Source organism: Phycodurus eques, chromosome 6 (genome assembly GCF_024500275.1).
Source record: "Phycodurus eques isolate BA_2022a chromosome 6, UOR_Pequ_1.1, whole genome shotgun sequence".
Classification (NCBI taxonomy): Eukaryota; Metazoa; Chordata; class Actinopteri; order Syngnathiformes; family Syngnathidae; genus Phycodurus; species Phycodurus eques.
In genome coordinates this window covers 7,909,362-7,922,554 of record NC_084530.1, presented here as the reverse complement: position 1 = coordinate 7,922,554, position 13,193 = coordinate 7,909,362, and the positions used below count along the sequence as shown (strand labels likewise).

The window sequence follows — 13,193 nt, the reverse complement described above, 5'->3', positions numbered from 1 at the left end:
AAATATTATGTAGCCTAGCAAGCTAGTGCTAGCACTAACGGCTGTACGTAAACGTGCCGGCATTGTGTTGAATCATGCTCTAAAGCTTCGCTAAACTGGTGGAGGTGCGCTGTCGGAGAGTTGCCGTTGATACGTCACACGACACGGAAAAAATAAATAAATAAATTTTAAAAAAATTTAAAAATCAAACACGCTCGGCTTTTCATTTTGCCGTGGTAGGGATATCGTAGGTATCGTCGGTCGTTCCCGACAAAATATGTCGGGCCCGATCTGGGAAATCGGTCACGATAGGTAATTGGGCCAATATCGGGGCTAAAATCCTGTGGTCTGATCTTGGCATAACAGAGCTAACTTTCCTCTGTACATTCCATAATTCTCCTGTTGTCGTCGACTTTCGCCATATTCTACTGAGTAGCTGCGGGACGGAAACCCACATACTGTAACACTTCCTTTCAGTTCTGTGGTTATCCTATCATCACGCTTTTCCTCTTTGGCAAAACGAAACTCACACTGAAACACTTTTAAATGATTGAAAATAGTCACCTTTGTTTGATCTAGTCGGGTGGACAAAGACAGTCTCGGTACTTTTACAGAGCGCATACTTTCCATATTCATTTTGTCCCCACAAACTACTCCACATGGCCCCGTTCAATGTAAGTGTCTTGTTGAGAATTCCTCTCAAATGTGCACGAAATCCAAAACAAAAACAACAAAAAACTGACTTATGGATGCGTCAAGTATGTCTCAGCAAAGAAAAGAAGTGACTCATCAGTAATGTCCATCAGCTTTAGCAGGAAACATTGCAGCAAATGTCGTCTAATCCTACATGAATACTTTGAATTACAAGGGAAACCGCGCATTCAAGCAACGTTTACACATACAGTGTTTTGAGGAGGAAAACAAACAACACGGCCTTTCCCATTTGGCTCCGGGATCTCTGAGTAAGTCTCCTTTTTTGACAGCTCAATCGACAAGGTGGTGAGATTTGCAGGATCGGGTGGGGAAAAGTTGCGAAGTGTAGTTGCGTAACATCATGGAGGAGGCACCCGGGCGCAAAGTTGCAACGTAATATGCAACAGGCTGCATGCATGCATGCGCGGAGGCGGAGGCGGAGACGGGTGCCTTACCAGATGAAGTCCGTGCAGTGGCTGCAGAAAGTCGGCTGCTTGAAGAACCTGGCTGTAAACTTGTGGTTCTTCACTTCGTGAACGTTTTTCTGCCTCAGGGCGCCTTTGCGAGCAAACCTATTAGCAACGTCCTCGGTGGACGACTCGTTCAAACTTGTATCAGCCATGTTCAACGCAAGCAAGCGCCGTGTCGCTGGTGTTCCGAGCGTCTGTTTGTCTTGCGCGAGGCTCAGTCGGGAGCCAGCAGAGAGCGAGACGCCGTTCACTCGGTGAGTGTGAGTGAGGGAAGGCTTTCCCCGCCTGTGGTCGCTCCGCTGTCAGGTTCAAGCGCCGTCAAGTTAGCCATGGCGGAATACAAACAGTATATCCGGTGTGACCTTCAAAGTAAAGGGATCTCAGTTTCTCCCACAGCGCCCGAGAAGCACGGCCTACAAGGCTTTGACCAGCACATTATGGACATTTAAAAACGGTGTCACCAGAGACTGTCAGCATCACCCAACCTATTTTACTGTAATGCTCCACCTGTTTCTATACCATATTGTCTATTAAAAACTTCATTTAACTCATACACATAACCAACACTGCTGCAAAGATCATTGGCCTGCCCATACCCAGCCTCCCCCGAACTCAATAACGAAGCTACCACACGCATTGCAACTTCAATAGCACAGGACACTATCCTCAGGGCGGGGGTATAGAACACAAAGGTGCAGGATGGCATTTCGCGAACTTCTTGCTAAAATATTTCTACGAGCCATTGAGAGGATGGAGGAAAATACGTGAGCGACAAGACTCAGCAGAAATGACATCATCAAGCGATGACTAAAGGTAAATCTAAGGTACAGTGCCGTGATAAAGTATTGGCCCCCTTCTCAAATTCTTAGATTTTTGCATAGTTTCCCAACTTTAATATTTAAGACCACCAAACAAATGTAAATATCAGACAAATATAACCCAACTGATCTTAAAATACTGTTTTTAAATGGTGGTTTTATTTATTCTTGCAAATCAATTTAGAGGTATAAAATGTTTTTTTTTTTTTTAAAAGGATGAAATAAATTGTCCTCTTACTCTGGACTGGGCGAGTAGAGGAAGAACAGAGTAACATAAAAAAAATTGTATTTGGATTTCGGTACCAGTATTTGTTTTGTTAAAGGTTTGCGGCACGGTAAACGACTGGTTATGCCTCACAATTCTGAGGACCCAGGTTCGAATCTGGCCTCGCCTGTGTGCAGTTTGCATGTTCTCCCTGTGGCTGTGTGCGTTTTCTCTGGGTACTCCAGTTTCCTCTCACATTCCAAAAACATGCGAGGTAGGTTAATTGAAGACTCTAAATTGCCCGTAGGTGTGAATGTGAGTGCGAATGGTTGTTTGTTTCTCTGTACCCTGCGAGTGGCTGGCGACCAGTTCAGGGTGTACCCCGCCTCTCGCCCGAAGATAGCTGGGATAGGCTCCAGCAGCCCGTGACCCTGGTGAGGATAAGCAGTACAGAAGATGGATGGAAAATAACATTTTGCTTAGAGCTCCACTGAGGTAAGAAGTCATCAGAAAATAAAATACTCAAGTACAGATACCTGAAAAATCGTTTTGAGTACTAAAGTCTTTCGTTCGTTACATTGGGTCGAATGGTGCAAGACTTTTATTTTGAAGACAAACATGTTTGTCAATGGTATAAACACTTGATTCTGCTATGTTCCTACTCAAGTTTCCTGTTGTCACGTCTTGGGGTGGAGACGCGGACCACGGTCCTGTCCTGGGAGTGTTGCCTGAGGTCGCCATCGTGCGGAAAATCGGAGAATTACATTGTTGGTGGCACAAAAGTCAGCTGGGGCAGGCTCCCTATTAAGGATAAGCACTATTAAAAAAAACACGAATGAATGGCTGGAAATACCTGACAGTATTTTATAAAGGGCAGCATGGTAGCCAAATGGTTAGCACATCAGACTCACAGATGTAGGTGTGTGTCCTGTCTCCGGCATTTCTGTGTGGAGTTTGCATATTCTTCCCGCACATTCCATAAACATGTAGGTTAAGTTGACTTAAGACACTAAATTGTCCTTACTCTAGGTATGAATGGGAGTTTGAATGGTTGTTGGTCTATATTGTATGTGCTCTCTGATTGGCTATTGACCAGTAAGCACGAACGAAAACGGATGGATGAATGGATGGATGGATGGATTAACAGTATCATCCATCCATCCATTTTCTACACCGCTTATCCTCACAGGTATGCTGGAGCCTATCCCAGCTAACTGTGAGCGAGACGGGGTACACCCTTAACTGGTCGCCAGCCAATCGCAGGGCACATATAAACAAACCACCATTCACACTCACAACTACGGGCAATTTAGAGTCTTCAATCAACCTACCATGCATTTTTTGGCATGTGGGAGGAAACCAGAGTACCCGGAGAAAACCCACACAGGCACAGGGAGAACATGCAAACTCCACAAGGGCGAGGCCGGATTTGAACCCAGGTCCTCAGAACGGCGAGGCAGATGTGCTAAGCAGTCATCCATTGTGTAACAGTATCAATTGTCCAATTTTATTTCCATAAGTGTTATTTGACAGCAGCATATGTGTTGTAAGAAAAATGTGTGGTGATGGGTCATTAAGTTATTAATGTACTGTATTGTTTTTTTCTTGTTATCATTCGTTAGTTTTTTCAGCAACAGTTATTGTGACCATTCAGTTCATCCCAAATGTATTTGGGGGGGTATGTATTTGGGGGGGGGCGGGGGGGGGGGGTCAACTTCTTCGACACCAAAAACCTCACCTAAGCATCCCTTTATGGACCAAGCTTTCCTCAAACTGTTCTTACGAGGTTGGAAACATCACCAGTCTTGGGAATATGAAGAATTACAGATTTTTATGAGTTACTTGCTGACAGGGGCCTCAAAACCAGAGGATCCTCCGTTAGAAACTCGTGCACTTCTCTTATCTGTTTACTTTTGGAGAAGCACAAACATCAGTAACAAAGTCAACACGCATGACAGAAAGTGTACTGGTCACCACAGGAAAGACACCACAAATTCCTGCACGTTCTTCCTCAGGATGGAATACATTTTCAATGTGCTGCTTCTCGGCACATTTTTTACGCTTGTGACAGCACAAAAAGGCAACGGTATTTACATTTTCATGTCACAAATGATGCCCGTTTTGTATTTGCTAACCTAATGACTGATTGTAGATGAACGCTAATACTAACTAACCAACCAATTTACTATATAACATTGCGCAATAGCATGGCTATACATAATGGTAAATGTGGTTATTATGGCTGCCTCATAGTCGAAAGATTCTGGGCTTGAGTCTCATCTTAGGCTGTCTGTGTGGAGTTTGCATGTTTTCCGTGTGATTGTGTTGGTTTTCTCCTTAATCCCACATTCCAAAACATGCGTGTTTGGTTAACTGAAGACTGAATTATTGGTGTGGCTGTGAATGACTGGTCGTTTGTCAATTTATTCCCTGCGATTGACTGGCGAGGGGTGACCAGTCCAGGGTGTACAGTGACTCTCACTCAAAGTCAGCTGGAATAGGCTCCAGCTCCCCCGAGACCCTAAATGAGGACAAGCACTAAACCAAACAGGATGACTGGAGTAATAACCCAAATGGTTACCAACACTTGCTTTATGTTTTTAGTCAGTCAGTCACTAATTGTGTGTTTGTCGTTGCAGTATGTTTAATGCCCGAGTTGGATGCCAACATTGAAACAGTGAATCAGCAGAGGTACTTTGGCCCCGGTGCAGAGTTAGCACTGACTTGTAAACTGGGATACACGTCCATGTTGGGCCCTCGGAAAATTGTATGTACTGAGAATGGAAATTGGACTGGAACCAAATTCATGTGCATTGGTGAGTCTCACTTAATTGTTATTTAATGTGACCGCAAATGTACACATTTCCTTGATTCCCCCCTCCACAAAACAATTCTAGGCAGGGAATAGTTGGTGTCTTAATTAGATCACTGCATACAGGGCTTTCAGCACTATGTTTATTAATAGTGATACTAATAAGACATGATAGTGTTTGTAGTTGATATGCTCGTAGTGTTTTTAAGAAAGTAATGTGGTTATTTTTTAAACTGCATAAAGTTAGCATAAACAACTGTTTAGAATGGGAATGAAGCCAGGGGGCATAAGCCAGTGCAAAGTGTAGGCCGGTCCCAAGGCTAGATAAATGCAGAGGGTTGCATCATGAAGGGCATCTGTCTTAAAATATGAGCGTTCGGTCAAAGAATTCCGTACCGGATAGAATTAACAACGTCTGCCACCAGCGTCGTTAACCTACAGGGCACCGGTGGAAATTCAGCTACTGACGAAAGAGAGGCAGAAAGACAGTTCTTGGGTAGAAATAAACAAAAGCCTAGAATGTTAGAAATATATCAGGAAGAGCGAGGATGTTGTTTGTCATGATTATTAGGAGAAAGGTAGACATATTGTGTGTCCAGGAGAGCAGGTGGGAAAGCAGTAAGGTTAGAAGCAGGGTTCAAAGTATTTGACCTTATTGTAGATGGGAAGAGAAATGTAGTAGGAATTGTTTTAAAGGAAGTGTTGGTTAAGAATGTCCTGGAGGTAAAAAGTGTCATATCAACTGAAATTTGAAATTGAGGGTGTTATGTTTAATGTAATTAGTTGTTGTGCCCGACAGGTAGGATGTAAACTCGAGATGAAATTCTGGCAGGAGCGAGACGAAGTAGTTCTGAGCAACACACGCACGCACGCACACACAAAGAGCTAGAAAGAGAGGAGTCATGATTGGCACAGATTGTAATGTTCATGTTGGTGAAGGAAACAGGTGTGATGAAGAAGTCATGAGTAAATTTGGCATCCAGGAAAGGAATTTGGAGGGACAGATTGTGGTCGACTTTGCAAAAAGGATGGAAATGGCTGTAGTGAACACTTTTTTTCCCCCAGAAGAGGAAGGAACATAGGGTGACCTACAAGAGCGGCGGTAGAAGCACGCAGGTGGATTACATCTTGTGCGTTCGATCTAATCTGAAGAAGGTTAATGACTGTTAGGTAGTGGTAGGGGAGATTGTGGCTACACAGCATAGGATGGTGGTGTGTAAAATGACTCTGGTGGTGGGGAGGAAGATTAAGAAAAAGGCAGAGCAGAGAACCATGTAGTGGAAGCTGAGAGGAATAGTGTTGTGCGGCTTTTCGAGAAGAGGCGAAAAAGGCTCTTAGTGGACAAGAGGAGCTTCCAGAAGACTGGACCAATACAGCCAAGGTGATTAAAGAGACAGCCAGGAGAGTACTTGGTGCATCGTCTGGTACAAAAGGGGGAGAAGGAGACTTGGAGGTGGAACAAAGTGCAGGAAAGCATACAAGGTTAGCTAGGAAGAAGAGTGACACCGAGGACCAAGGAGAGGAGAATACACAGATGCGTCAGGGCGAAGGTAGAGGTGGAAAAGGCCAAACAAGAGGCATATGATGACATGTTGAACACTAAATAAGGAGAAAACAATATATACAGGTTGGCCAGACAGAGGTATCGAGATGGGAAGGATATGCAGCATGTTAGAGTGATGGCTAGAGATGAAAATGTGTTGACTGGTGCCAGTAGTACGCTGGATCGATGGAAAGAATACTTTGAGAAGTTGATGAATGCGATAAATGAAAGAAGGAAGAGTAGAGGCAAGTATGGAAGACCAGAAAGTAGCAGTGATGAGTAAGGGTGTGGGGGCGGGGGGGTCGGAAAGGAAGGAAAAGGCCGTTGGTTCTAATGACATACCTGTGGAGATATTGAAGCAGGTTCTTCAACAGAATTCTAGCAGGTGAGGAGTTGGCACAGGAATGGAGGAAAGGTGTGCTGATGCTCATTTTTAAGAACAAGGGTGATGTGCAGAGCTGTGGGAACTATAGATTAATCAAGCTGATGAGCCACACAATGAAGTTACAGGAAAGAGTAGTGGAGGCTAGACTCAGGACAGAAGTGAGTATTTGTGAGCAACAGTATGGTTTCATGCCTAGAAAGAGTACCACAGATGCATTATTTGCCTTGAGGGTGCTGATGGAGAAATACAGAGAATGTCAGAGGGAGCTGCATTGTGTCTTTGGATATCTTGAGAAAGGCTATGACAGGGAACAGAGAAGGAACTGTGGTAGTGCATGAAGGAGTCTGGAGTAGCAGAGAAATAGGTTAGAATAGTACAGGACATGTATGAGGGCAGCAGAGCGGTGGTGAGGTGTGCTGTAGGTGTGACAGAGGAATTTAAGGTGGAGGTGGGACTGCATCAAGGATCAGATGACTGATCTGCAGTCAAAACACAGAGCAGGTGGAGGAACATTTAGAAAGGTGGAGGCATGGGCTGGAAAGAAGAGGAATGAAGATTAGTCAAAGTAAGACAGAATATACTGTAAGTGCATGAATGAGAGGGGTGGAGAAGGAAGAGTGGGGCTACATGGAGAAGAGATGGTGACAAAGTAGGACTTTAAATACTTAGGGGCAACAGTCCAGAGCAATGGTGAGTGTGGTAAGGAGGTGAAGTAACAGGTCCAAGCGGGTTGGAATAGGTGAAGGAAAGAGTCAGGTGTGTTATGTGACATGAGATGATGAAGTTCTCTCTAGGAGTGACCAAGTTGGATAGGATAAGAAATTAGCTCAAAGGAACAGCCAAGGTTAGATGTTTTGGAAACAGAGAGCGCAAACTTCAATGGCTTGGACACATCCAGAGGAGAGATAGTGAGAATATTGGTAGATGGATAATGAGGATGGAACTGCCAGGCAAGAGACGTCCAGGGTTGACCTAAGAGAAGGTTGATTAATGTAGTGACAGAAGACATGAGGTCAGTAGGTGTTAGAGAGGAGGATACAGAAGAAGGGCTTACATGGAAAAGGATTAAGCGCTTCGGTGACCCCTAACGGGACAAGCCGAAAGAAAAGACCTGTTTAGAATCAGACACTTTTTATTAAGTACCCTTGCACACAAATGAGGTCCACTATAAAAATAAAACTGCCTTTGCAAAGAATAATGCTCATATTTATTGACACAGTCAGAGAAATACTGAATTATGTTTAATATAATTTTGACTTCCATTATTACTGTATATTGTTTTTCACAATTCATGTTCATACAGATTCAACAATATGTATCATTGTCACTTTTTGCCATAATTATTCTGAGCTGAGTAATTATTTCTACACTTCCAAAATAAATTGTTTAAAATCAAGTTCAATGGTTATTTTAGTTTGATGGTTAATTCTGATCCACTGTTCTTTAGTCATTGAAAATGTAGTAAATCTGTATACAGACTCTCTATTACACAGTAATACTGTATTCTATCTTGTAGCAAAACGTTGTCCTTATCCTGACCCACTGTCCAATGGAGAACTGCACTATGAGGATACGGTGTACCAGAGTATAATCAACTATACCTGTCATGAGGGGTAAAGTGAGAACTTCTTGTTGAATTCCACTGAAGGGCATCTTCTCCTGACGCATTTTGTCCTTCCACTAGACTTTTCATTGATATGCTTGGACACAGCACTCTGTGAACAGCCAGCCTCCTTAGCCATGAACGTTTTTGCTTACCCATCCTATGGAGGGTATCAATGGTAGTCTTCTGGCCAGTTGTCAAGTCTGCAGTCTTGCCCATATTGAACCCAACTGAGACAATGGAACCAAACTAAAGCAATTTAATGACACCTGGGGAAACCTGTGCAGGTGCTTTGAGTTTCGTAGATGATTAGTGTCTTACACTCAGTTTAAAACATTTATGACCTGCAAAATTTGGGCAGATTTCTTCACAGTATTAAAATTTTTTGAATTCCTGATTTCGTGGCTTTTACGAGCCATAAACCCAATTTATGTAAAACTAAACACTCAAAATGGTTTAAATTGTTGGCCCTGAATCTAAAAAGGTTTAACATTTTGAATGCATTATGGAAATAAACTTTTCCATGATATTCAATTTTTTTGGAAAGCGTCTGTACTAAGCAACCTCAGTAAAGTTTACTCAATTGAATTCAGAGGACCCTTCAAAGTTGACCACATTTTCTTGTAACAGATACTGTACAATAAAACTAAATAGAAAATAAATTAAAATGTCTAACCAATTGATCATGCATGAGGTGAGTTGACTCAAGTGTAAATATAGGTTAACTGCTGTACATCAAAACAGGATTATAATCATTCAACAAGTAGCCTTCACTTTGGTGTGCATGGCAGATGTGTGACTGTAATGCTCTGAGCAGTCATGACAGGTTAATCGCTTTTCAGTGTCGCAACATTTTGGGTTCTCTGCCATCACTGGTACCCTTTGGTAGAGATTGCATTTCTCAATACATTGCACCTTTCCCTTTTGAGACATTCAACTTTGGAGATTCCAATGCATCTAGTCTCTTGAGTTTGACTGGTAGTTAATCATTCTCCTTGTTTATCTATACTTGAAATCCAATTAAACAAATCTGGCTGTCTAAGAAATTATCAACAAATGATGTCTTTGCTCTCTATAGGTACACCCTGTCTGGACCCAACACTGTTAAATGCCAAGCAAATGGAACATGGAGCACATCAGTACCAGAGTGCAAACGTATGTAGTCCACCATTTCCTTCCATCCATTCATTCATCTTCTGTACCGCTTATCCTCACTAGAGTTGCGGGCGTGCTGGAGCCTATACCAACTATCTTTGGGCAAGAGGCGGGGTACACCCTGAACTGGATGCCAACCAATCGCAGGGCACATATAAGCAAACAACCATTCGCACTCACATTCACACCTACGGACAATTTATAGTCTTCAATTAACCTACCGTGCATGTTTTTGGAATGTGGGAGGAAACCGCAGTGCCCGGAGAAAACCCACGCAGGCACTGGGAGAACATGCAAACTCCACACAGGGGAGGCTGGATTTGAACGGGTCCTCAGAACTGTGAGGCAGATGTGCTAACCAGTTGTCCACTGTGCCACATTCAAAACCATTTCAGTATTTTTACATTCAATTAATTGGTAAATATAGTCATACAGAACTGTCAATGTTTTCGTCTTGCAGCTGTGTCCTGTGGTCTTGCTCCAATCCCAAAGTTTGGTCTTATCAGTTTCAACAAGAAGGTCAGAGAAAACACAACTTATTTTGGCACCCATGGGACATATAAGTGCCTGCCTCCATACGTCCTCTTTGGAAACGCTCATGCAGAGTGCACTGCCAGCGGCAACTGGACCAAGACACCCAAATGTCAAGGTATAGTAAGTGCCAATTAGCAGATAAATTCGATTTTTTAAAAAATAAATAAATAAATAAAAATAGCCTTCATTGACTATAAAGAGCATGCCAGCGTGAATTTATAAAAAAAGTGACAAGAAAATGGAAAACACGAACTGACTAAAGTAGGTGGCTGAAGAGCCATGCGCGGAAGAAACAAACCAACCAAAATTATCTACACAACGTACAGCAAAACTTTTTTTTTTTTTTTTTAGGAGGGCTTCAGCCACTCTAAAATAGGCCTACCAACATCCCTCATTTACCCAATGGCAAATGATAAGGGCCGATTATTGTCCACCTTTTGGAATAAATGTTGCAAACATCCATTCATCCATTTTCTGAGCCGCTTCTCCTCACTAGGGTCGCGGGGGTGCTGGACCCTATCCCAGCTGTCATCGGGCAGGAGGCGGGATACACCCTGAACTGGTTGCCAGCCAATCGCAGGGCACATAGGAACAAACAACCATTCGCACTCACAGTCATGCCTATGGGCAATTTAGAGTCTCAAATTCATGCATGTTTTTGGGATGTGGGAGGAAACCGGAGAGCCCAGAGAAGAACCACACAGGCACGGGGAGAACATGCAAACTCCACACAGGCGGGCCCGGGGATTGAACCCGGGTCCACAGAACTGTGAGGCTGACGCTCTAACCAGTCGGCCACCGTGCCGCGTGTAGCAAACAAACCAAAGAAAAGCAAAACACAGATGTCGAGCAAGTCCCTTAACGCTTGGAAGTGAGGTCTCCCAAGATTAGCTGCTTTTCAATCCATCCAACCAGTCTCAATACCACTTATCCTGTTCAGGGTCACGGGGGACTGGAGCCTGTCCCAGCAGAAGTCGGGCAAAAGGCGGACTACACCCTGAACTGGTCGCCAGTCAGTCGCAGTGCACATATATACACGGACAACCATTCACACTCACATGAGTGGGAAACCGAAACCACGCTGCCTGTACCAAAGTTAGGGGAATGTACCACTACACAATCAGTGACTGCTTTTTATTCCCTTCAGGCTTTTTTCATGTTCTTTAGGAATAGTATGTGTCTCCTGGTCTCCATGAAGTGAGTAAAAAGAAAACATGCCAAATAAAAAACATAATACACAATATCATCCATCCCTTGCATTGAGAGCCATCCATCCATCCATTTTCTGAGCCGCTTCTCCTCACTAGGGTCGCGGGCGTGCTGGAGCCTATCCCAGCTGTCATCGGGCAGGAGGCGGGGTACACCCTGAACTGGTTGCCAGCCAATCGCAGTGCATTGAGACCGACCTATGTAATTCCAAAACCAAGTGAAAAACAATCAAATGACATGTAGATTGCAGACTCTGACATGGTTCAGTGTGCTGGTGAGGGCTGACTGTTGAGTTGGATTTGACCATTTTGGGGTTTTCTGACTGTTACTTCTTGCAAGAAATTTGAGTATATTTATTAAATTTGATCATTGATTCAAAAGAATGCTTTCATCATCAATATTAATCTCTGTAATACAAAATCTTTCCAGTGGTCACGTGCCCTACACCAGAGAACATTTTCAATGGTTACATGTCCAGCAACGAGCAGCGAAATTACGAATTCATGGAGACAATGCAGTATGGATGCAATGGTGACTATGTGCTGGCAGGAACCTTCCAAATTGTTTGCCAGAAGAATGGAGATTGGTCTGAAAAACCAGCCTGTAAAGGTAGGTCAATGTAACCATAATTTTATATTTATGCAATACATTAAGGGGTGGCACCCCTCAAGCCTTTCTATGTGGTAGTTGTGTGTTCTTCCAATATTTGCGTGGGTTTTATGGGTACTTTGGCAAAAGAAATAATAATATGCACAATAGGTCAACTGAAGACTAAATAGCCTATCGTCGTGAATGTAAGTGTAAATGGTTGTCTATACGTGCTGTGATTTATTTTCTCTTGTTGAAAGAGAGCTGGGATAGGCTCCAGCCCACAAGGGATCCTGAAGAGGATGAGTAGTCAAAAATGGACAGAGTAGGTTATAGTCTATCAAGTGTATGTTTTATGAGGGTCTTTTGTCAGTTTCATTTTTGCATTTTTTACGCATAACAATCCAAGCTATTTAACTTAATTTATGTTTAGCTCATCATCATGTTTCATGTTGTGCCGTTTCTGTGACACGCAGCTCCTTGTAGCGTTGACATAAAAAGAGGAAGAATACTGTACAAAGAAAAAAAACTCTGGATTGCAGACCTCGAGCCAAACAAAGTCTTCCATAATGACATTGTATCAGTCTACTGCTTGGACAAGGTCAGGAAGTGCGGCTATGCTGTGTCAACTCAGTGCATCGATGGAAAACTAAAAATCCCTGAATGCCATGAAGGTAGTAGTGCATATGTTGGATGCATGATGTATATACATATTTATTGGCCAGACTAACAGTTGTTCAAATGCTACAAAAACTTAATTCAGAAACAATAATCGACAAAACTTTAGCAGCTCCCAAAACCAGCTTCTTGGTGTCTTCTTTCAATTAAATTCCAAACAAGTCTATATTGTAACCAATTCTTTGTGCTTCCTTTTAGAGCCAAGCGTACTTGAGTATACCTTTGATTCTGGTTCACTTCCATCAGAAATAGAAGAGTGCTGAGATGAGAGCAGATCCGTTCTCAGATGATGATTACATCACTGTAATACCCAGAGCAATATCACAGCATTGTTCTGGTCGATAACAATAAAGTTTTGTTCCACCTGTGTGTGATGTCTTCTGTAGAATATTTTAAAATTCAACTCTATTTTAAATTAAAACAATACAAATGTAAGTACATATAGATATATATCCATCCATCCATTTTCTGAGCCGCTTCTCCCAGTGCTTGCGTGGGTTTTCTCCGGGCGCTGCGGTTTC

The 13,193-nt window shown here is 42.9% G+C and overlaps 2 protein-coding genes across 2 annotated transcripts in view; one reads left to right on the top strand and one right to left on the bottom strand.

Moving 5' to 3' along the window:
- Window positions 1-1,435, bottom strand: part of prkcaa (protein kinase C, alpha, a) — a 162,817-nt gene extending 161,382 nt beyond the window's left edge. Inside the window, exon 1 of the mRNA XM_061680640.1 lies at window positions 1,128-1,435. Coding sequence (XP_061536624.1) covers window positions 1,128-1,294 — 167 coding nt within the window. The 5' untranslated portion in view covers window positions 1,295-1,435. The remainder of the gene's footprint in view (window positions 1-1,127) is intronic.
- Window positions 1,436-4,173: 2,738 nt separating this feature from the next.
- LOC133404596 (beta-2-glycoprotein 1-like) lies at window positions 4,174-12,935 on the top strand. The gene is made up of 8 exons (XM_061680641.1): window positions 4,174-4,251; window positions 4,805-4,981; window positions 8,422-8,518; window positions 9,587-9,663; window positions 10,124-10,312; window positions 11,836-12,015; window positions 12,471-12,668; window positions 12,871-12,935. The coding sequence occupies exons 1-8, from the start codon at window positions 4,182-4,184 to the stop codon at window positions 12,933-12,935; spliced, it is 1,053 nt and encodes a 350-aa protein (XP_061536625.1). The 5' UTR covers window positions 4,174-4,181.
- Window positions 12,936-13,193: the final 258 nt, after the last annotated feature.

Bases quoted from the DNA above. Each gene is read 5' to 3' on its own strand.
- LOC133404596 (XM_061680641.1), top strand. From the start codon at position 4,182: ATGGAATACATTTTCAATGTGCTGCTTCTCGGCACATTTTTTACGCTT. The intron at 4,252-4,804 runs GTATTTACATTT...TTGTCGTTGCAG, and splicing joins GACAGCACAAAAAGGCAACG to TATGTTTAATGCCCGAGTTG. The intron at 9,664-10,123 runs GTATGTAGTCCA...TTCGTCTTGCAG, and splicing joins ATCAGTACCAGAGTGCAAAC to CTGTGTCCTGTGGTCTTGCT.